This window comes from Pelophylax lessonae (assembly GCF_965119305.1).
Source record: "Pelophylax lessonae genome assembly, chromosome: 1".
Taxonomy (NCBI): Eukaryota; Metazoa; Chordata; class Amphibia; order Anura; family Ranidae; genus Pelophylax; species Pelophylax lessonae.
Window position 1 is genome coordinate 53050916 of NC_138768.1, and position 8417 is coordinate 53059332.

The 8417-nt window shown below is 46.0% G+C and overlaps 1 protein-coding gene across 1 annotated transcript in view; it reads left to right on the forward strand.

Annotated features, from left to right (window-relative positions):
- HDHD2 (haloacid dehalogenase like hydrolase domain containing 2) overlaps window positions 1-8193 on the forward strand; it is a 49224-nt gene extending 41031 nt beyond the window's left edge. Inside the window, exons 6-7 of the mRNA XM_082269825.1 lie at window positions 6652-6715; window positions 8064-8193. Coding sequence (XP_082125951.1) covers window positions 6652-6715; window positions 8064-8167 — 168 coding nt within the window. The 3' untranslated portion in view covers window positions 8168-8193. The remainder of the gene's footprint in view (window positions 1-6651; window positions 6716-8063) is intronic.
- The last annotated feature ends 224 nt before the right edge of the window (window positions 8194-8417 follow it).

Genomic DNA, 8417 nt, shown 5'->3' on the forward strand with positions numbered 1-8417 from the left:
TGTACAGACCTGGGAACTCAGCACTGGGATGGTGGCAACCCCTCATAATGGGCACAGCAGGTGTACAGACCCGTTAATTCAGCACTGGGATGGTGGGAACCCCTCATAATGGGCACAGCAGGTGTACAGACCTGGGAACTCAGCACAGGGATGGTGGAACCCCTCATAATGGGCACAGCGAGTGTACAGACCTGGAAACTCCGCACAGGAATGGTGGGAGCCCCTCATAATGGGCACACAGCAGGTGTACAGACTAGTTATCGACCGATATCGGTTTTTCGTTACCGATACTGATATTTTTGCCAATGCATTTCGGTATCGGCCGATATTTTCGTACATTTAAAAAAAAAAAAAATTATTTTTAAGACTGTTCTGCGACTGACAAGACTGTTCTGCGACTGACAAGACTGTTCTGCGACCGACAAGACTGTTCTGCGACCGACAAGACTGTTCTGCGACCGACCGACGGCGCTCTTGACTGATCGACCGTGAGTATTTTAGAGACTGGTAAGTATCTTCGCGACTAGTGAGCATTTTGCGACTGGTTAGCATCTTGCGAGGGTTAGCATCTTGCGACTGGTGAGTATATTTGCAACTGGTGTGTATCGGGTGAGTATCTTGCGACTGGTGAGATTCTTTGCGACTGGTGAGTATCTTTGCGACTGGTGAGTATCCTTGCGACTGGTGAGTATCCTTGCGACTGGTGAGTATCCTTGCGACTGGTGAGTATCCTTGCGACTGGAGAGTATCTTTGCGACTGGTGAGTATCCTTGCGACTGGTGAGTATCTTTGCGACTGGTGAGTATCTTTGCGACTGGTGAGTATCGTTGCGACTGGTGAGTATCGTTGCGACTGGTGAGTATCTTGCAACTGGTGAGTATCTTTGCGTCTGTTGGATCTTTGCGACTGGTGAGTAGCTTAGTGACTGGTTAGTATATTAGCGACTGGTGAGGACCCCAGGTTTAGTACCAGGGGAGACAGAGGTAGTGTAGGTAAGGAAGAGCAGGTCGTTAATATTATCCCCATAGAGTAGTGGGTAATAATGTCCGACAGGATTGCGGATGCCACTCAGTGCACTTCTTGCTGCATGTATGCGTTCCTTGATGAACCATTCGAGGGCGAATACTGCTGTGCAAGATGTGAGCAACTTGTTGCTCTGTTAGACCAGATCCTGGACCTACAGAACACAGTGGCAACACTGCGTGGCATCAACAACCTGGAAAGGAGCTTGGACATTACCCATCAGGCGCTGGTAGGGGCCAGCATAGAGGAGGGAGGAACAGAGGAGACGCAAGCAGCAGAGGTACGCAGCTAGGTGACGGTTAGGAAGGGTAGAGGGAGGAGAGCCAGGGAGGCCAATCCTGAGTTGATAGACCCTAACAAATCTGCCGAGTTGCAGGCTGAGGGGGATATCAGCTCAGGGGTGGCAGAGCTAGAGCATGCTCCCTCCCCCAGCTGCCAGGGGAGGGACGGCTCCAGGAAGAAGGGGGGCTGTAACTCAGGAAAGGTTAGAAAGGTTGTGGTAGTTGGGGACTCAATTATCAAGAGGACAGAGAGGGCAATCTGTAAAAAAGATCTCGTGAACCGAACAGTTTGTTGTTTACCGGGCGCCCGAGTTCGGCACATCGCAGATCTGGCAGACAGATTGTTGGGCGGGGCTGGGGATGACCCAGCGGTCATGGTGCATGTGGGCACTAATGACAAAGTTAAAGGTAGGTGGAGGATCCTTAAGAACGATTTCAGGGACTTAGGTAATAGATTGAGGAAAAGGACCTCCAAGGTGGTTTTCTCTGAAATACTGCCTGTACCTCGAGCCACACAGGAGAGGCAGAAGGAGATTAGGGAACTTAACAAGTGGCTGAGGAATTGGTGTAGGAAGGAGGGGTTTGGGTTCCTGGAGAACTGGGCTGACTTCTCAGTCAGCTACCGGCTCTTTAGTAAGGATGGGCTGCACCTTAATGGGGACGGTACAGCTCTTTTGGGGAGAAAGATGGCCACCAAGTTGGAGGAGCTTTTAAACTAGGAGACGGGGGGGAGGGCTCAGAAGTAGAATCAGTCAGGAGGGAGCAGAGGACTGAAGGCAGCTGTAGGGTCAGCAGCGACAGTAGGTCCACAATGTCAATTGGCAGGTCTGTGCGGGAGAACCTCAGACCAAACAGAAATAAACATAACCGCCAATTGCGCTTAACTTCCTTAAAACTAAGAGGGGTATATGCTAATGCCAGGAGCCTAGCTAATAAAATGGATGAGTTGGAAATATTAGTATATGAGGAGGACATAGACATTGTGGGAATAGCGGAGACTTGGTTCGACCCCTCACATGACTGGCTGGCCAATATCCAAGGGTATTCGGTGTACCGGAAGGACAGGGTAGGAAAAAGAGGGGGAGGGGTATGTCTCTATGTCAAGAACAATATAAAGGTGATAGAAAGGAGTGACATTACGGATGGGATGAGCATGGATTTAGAATCTGTGTGGGTTGAACTCCATAGGGAAGGAGAAAAGGGGAAAGTAATTGTGGGGGTTTGCTATAGGCCACCTAACCAAGGGGAGGAGGTAGAGCTGGAATTTTTAGCACTAATGGGTAAAGTGGCAAAATTGGGATCAGTCATCATATTGGGGGACTTCAATTATCCCGACATTGACTGGGAAGAGGGGACTGCACACTCACAGAAGGCCCGTCTATTCACGGAAACCTTACTGGATAATTACATGTCACAGTTGGTGGATTCCCCTACCAGAGAAAACGCAGTCCTGGATCTATTGATCACTAATGACCCAGACATAATCTCGGAGGTAGGAGTCCAGGACTACCTGGGCTCTAGCGATCACAGGATGATCACATTTAGTGTAAATAACAATATAACAAGGCAAGTGGGGAACATAAGAACCCTAAACTTCAGAAGGGCAAACTTTCCAAAATTGTACTCAATGATGGAAAGGGTAAACTGGGACCAAACCCTGGGATCCCTGACCACAGAGGAAAAATGGGAATGCTTTAGGAACATATTAGGCAAAGGCATCTTGCAGTGCATTCCTATGGGAAATAAATTTAGAAGAGACAAAGCCAAACCTGGCTGGCTAAACTGTAGCGTCAAAAAACTTATTAGGGGGAAAAAATTGGCCTTCAAGAAGTATAAATCAGAGGGCACAGTATCGGCTTTCGAGTAATACAAGGAGGCAAATAAGAAAAGTAAACAAGAAATCAAGATGGCTAAAATCAACTTTGAGAGACAAATAGCGGAGGATAGTAAAAAAAAACCCAAAGAAATTCTTTAAATATATCAACAGCAAAAAAACTAAGGCAGAGCATATTGCACACATAATTAACAATGATGGGAGGATGGTTACAGAGGACACTGAAAAAGCAACTGTGCTGAATGCTTTTTTCTCGTCAGTCTTTACACAGGAAACGGAGGGGTACACTGACCATGACTGTATGGTTAGTAGTAATAAACAGGACTTGCCACCATGGCTAACAGAGGGGGAAATCAGGGAAAGGCTGTATAAACTTAACACAAACATATCACCAGGCCCGGATGGCGTACATCCGAGAGTACTCAAGGAACTCAGTAAAGTTATATCGAGACCACTGTTCCTGATCTTTGCTGACAGTATTAGGACAGGAGATGTACCAGGGGATTGGAAGAAAGCTAACGTGATTCCATTATTCAAAAAGGGCCAGAGGCATATCCCAGGAAATTATAGGCCTGTCAGTTTGACATCAATAGTATGTAAACTTCTGGAGGGGATGATAAGGGACTATATCGTAGAGTTTGCTAAGGACAACAACATCATCAGCAGTAATCAGCATGGGTTTACAAATGGGCGTTCTTGTCAAACCAATCTCCTAACATTCTACGAGGAGGTGAGCTGTGAGCTAGATAGGGGGAGACCAGTGGATGTGGTGTACTTGGATTTCGCTAAGGCGTTTGATACAGTTCCCCACAAGCGCTTAATTTATAAAATAAGGTCTGCAGGTATCGATAGCAGGGTTTGCTCTTGGATACGGAACTGGCTAAAAAGGCGTGTCCAAAGGGTGGTAATAAACAGCGCATACTCAGACTGGTCTGAGGTAGTAAGCGGGGTCCCCCAAGGCTCAGTCTTGGGACCAACCTTGTTCAATTTATTCATAAACAGCATTGAGGACGGGATCAGTAGTTCGATATCAGTTTTTGCAGATGACACAAAATTGGGCAGGGCAATAACTTCACAACATGAAGCAGATATCCTACAGAATGACCTGGACAAAATAACAGAGTGGGCAACGACATGGCAAATGAGGTTTAACGTGGAGAAGTTTAAGGTTTTGCACTTGGGGACTAAAAACATAAAAACACAATACACGTTAGGAGGGGAGCCCTTGGGGGAATCAAAAATGGAGAAGGATCTGGGAGTCTTGGTTGATGATAGATTAGGAAACAGCATGCAATGTCAACCGGCAGCTTCCAAAGCCAACAGAATATTAGCATGCATAAAGAAAGGGATGCATTCCAGAGATAAGACTATAATCCTTCCACTTTATAAAACTCTGGTCCGACCGCATCTGGAGTATTCCGTCCAGTTCTGGTCGCCAGTCCTCAGGAGGGATGTGTTGGAGCTGGAGAGAGTCCAGAGAAGGGCAACTAAACTAATTAGGGGATTGGAGGACCTTGACTATGAAGAGCGTCTACAATTTCTCGATTTATTCTCCCTGGAGAAGAGACGTCTGAGGGGGGACATGATAGCAATTTATAAATATCTTAATGGGGATCCCAGCTTAGAAAAAAAGCTGTTCATTCGAAGGGATTGCATGAGGACTCGAGGGCATACAATGCGATTAGAGGAGAAGCGTTTTAACCTCAGGCAACGCGGGGGGTTCTTTACGGTTAGGGCAACAAGATTGTGGAATTCTCTACCACAAGAGGTGGTTTCTGCGGGTAGTATGGTGGCTTTCAAAAGACTCTTAGACTTACATCTCAAAGATCAGAACATTCAGGGGTATGTGAGATGATTATACACACACCTTCACAGGTTGAACTAGATGGACTATTGTCTTTATTCAACCTCACCTACTATGTAACTATGTAACTATGACAGGTACTCTTGTGGAGGGCAGACAAAGAGAGACAGGGTGCCCAAACCAGTGGATAAAAAGCCTGTGTATAACCTCAGTAGCTCTGATGGGGACTCCTGGGTGCAGAGTCAGATCAGTGAGAAGGCTGGAAGTTAAGGAGCGCTTCTGGTAATAATTGTATTAATGAAATCAGTCACAAACACCTGATGGTAAACAGCATAGTGGTGGAAAAAAACTTAAAAAGGCTCCACTCCAGGGAAAGGTCCAATAACACACAGTTTATTGCATAAAATCAATAGAAGTTAAAAACACACACTGGTCGGATGTCGGGCTGAGCCCGTGTACTTGCTCCCACCACCAACGTACTGCTAGCTGGGTTTCTGGCTTCTGGAGCCCTTTTTACGTTTTTTCTACCACTATGCCGTTTACCATCAGGTGTTTGTGACAGATTTCATTAATGCAATTATTACCAGAAGCGCTCCCTAACGTCCAGCCTGCTCACTTAATATTCGGAATATCGGCAATATCGGCCAGTTCTGGGGCCGATACAGATATATCGGCAAAAGTCAATATCGGCCCTCGATATATCGGCCTTGCCGATTATGGGTCGATCCCTAGTACAGACCCAGGAACTCAGCACAGGGATGGTTGGAACCCCTCATACTGGGCATAGCAGGTGTACAGACCCAGGAACTCAGCACAGGGATGGTTGGAACCCCTCATAATGGGCATAGCAGGTGTACAGACCCAGGAACTCAGCACAGGGATGGTTGGAACCCCTCATAACGGGCATAGCAGGTGTACAGACCCAGGAACTCAGCACAGGGATATTGGGAGTCCTACATAATGGGCACAGCAGGTGTGGAGAACCAAGTGCAGGGATGGTGTAAACCCCTTGTAATGGGAGAAGAGGTGTGAATGAACAATGCCTGTTAATTCAAAATAAACAAAAGATCATTCAGCACTGTGGTGCTGTGTACTCTACCTGCGTCTGATTATAAATATGCAGGGCTCCTGCTGATACATCACACAACCCTGCGATGATGAGAGATCTTTTACTATTAGAAATGAACAACAAGCACTGTTGAGATGGTGCTGACTGTTCACTCATATTCGTAAAATAACCGGAACGCCCATAAATTGGGCTTCAGACTGAGGTGGAGCTACAGCCAGCATTAACATAAATAAAGAGGAGCTTTTACTCTGTAATGGAGTCCCTGATCAAAGCAGGATGGGCGGTATATGCCCCTGAAGGATTACATTAAAGTTAAAAAATATATATATAATTGAGAGCTCTTCTCTAAAGGCTTCAACAAAGCTGCTTGAAGCTGGGTAAAAGCTTTGCACATACTTAAAAAATAAAGCTCATAGTACACAACGCTCTTCAGATACTTATGTACAAAGCTCTATGGGCTAGTGTATGTGGACTTTTTGGAATCCGTGTCAGTAAGAGATCAGTCCCCCCTCAAGTCATAATGAATATATGATAAGCACTACACAAATGCATTCCACTCACCTATGTACAAAAGCCAAAACTGGCATAACACGATTCATACATGATCCATAATAAAACATTTTCTGCTTTCTCTGTGCAGGACTCCAGGGATGACATCGGAGGGGCACAGAACACCGGAATGTTGGGCATCCTGGTTAGAACAGGTGTGTATCTATGAACATAACCCTGGCACACATATGTACTGAGCTTCCTGTGTGTGTTCTTCTCCCCATCTATGAAGACATGTTACAACATTTTACATCAGCTGCATGACAATAAGGGGGCTTAGTGGGAAGGGGCAGGACATTGTGTCGGTATAATACAGAGAAGAATCCACTTAGGAGTCTGCTGCATTCGTTATTTTTGGTGCCAGCATGGTTGTGGTACTCGTGTTCTGCACAGGTTTACCATGCGTTTTGTTAAGGAAGCCCATGGTGCTGCCACCGCACAGGAAGGGACCAAAACAACACACATGCATTTTTTTCCCAACATAGTGGTGGTCCGCTGAAACACCTGCATTGCAGCTACAGTGCATCCGGAAAGTATTCACAGCGCTTCACTTTTCCACATTTTGTTATGTTACAGCCTTATTCCAAAATTGATTAAATTCATTATTTTCCTGACAAATCATATTCCTCATAAATCATATTTTTAGGAACACAGTGACCTTTGTTCCTAAATAGGGGGAGCACAGGATCCCTGTGTTCATTGCTGACAGAACAATGGTCTGCCGTGTCTACAATGGCAGACCCCCGTTCTGTCTCCACGAGGAGCGATTGCGTGTGCCTGGCTGCAATCGCGGCTGCCGGCCCCGCAGATCAGCTTTCCCTGTGGCAAATGGGCATGCGGGCGACGTACAGGTACGTTGTTTCGTGGGATAGAGCCGACCTGCCGCAGTATATGTACTGCTGACGGTGAACAAGCATTTAAAAAAAAAATTTAAAGTCAGCAGCTACAAAAACTGTAGCTGCTGAGTTAAGTGAGAAAAAAAAAAAAAAACAAGACACCTGTTCAATGGTCCAGCATGTCCTCCCTGGTCATCAGGTCCCAAACGCTGGCATGTTTCCTAAGGGAACCCGGCTGTGATTTCTTACAGCTTCTATCTGCACATGTGTGAGTCATGCTGCGCTTTGTGAATGGACCTGCAGCTTCCTGGGACCTGTGATGTGCCCCAGAAGATTGCGTGTGGGGGAGAATCTACTCTGATCACCTAGGTGGAAGTGGGAGCAGGTACCTGTTAAACTAGGTACCTGCTTCACAAAAAAATGCCAAAGTGGGAGAGGAGTTAAAGCAAAACTTCCCCTTTAGGTTGAAGTTCCACTTTAATGTAGCAAACATTATAACATGTGCTAGGACTAACACAATGCACTGGGAAAACATCACTGTGAAGATCCTAGTTGCACAAGGAATCAGCAATTATCCTAATTTTCGTTTTTACACCTGAATTGTCAGTTTTTAGCCTTTGCGTCAAGTATTACAACCCAAAAAAATAATTGTTTTCATGTTTAACAGGAAAATACAGAGAAGGAGATGAAGATAAAATACAACCAGGGCCGCACCTGACCTGTGCAAGTTTCCCGGAAGCCGTGGATCATATCTTAAAGGATCTGTTATAGGAATATCATGTGCAAATTAACTCATTGGCCACCCTTCCACCACCAAAATTGTTTATTTCTCCTACCCAGCATGACTTAGGTTTCCAGAAACTCTCATACAGAGCAAAGCAAACAGGTTCATTTTCCCTCAGCCCTCCCCAGCAGCTTATACTTCCTTCCTTCATCTCCCCGATGCTCCGTTCTGCAGCTTTGTATAAGCTATGAGTCGCTGGAGTTGAAGCATAAAAAGGGCTGTAGACTCTCCTTGTGA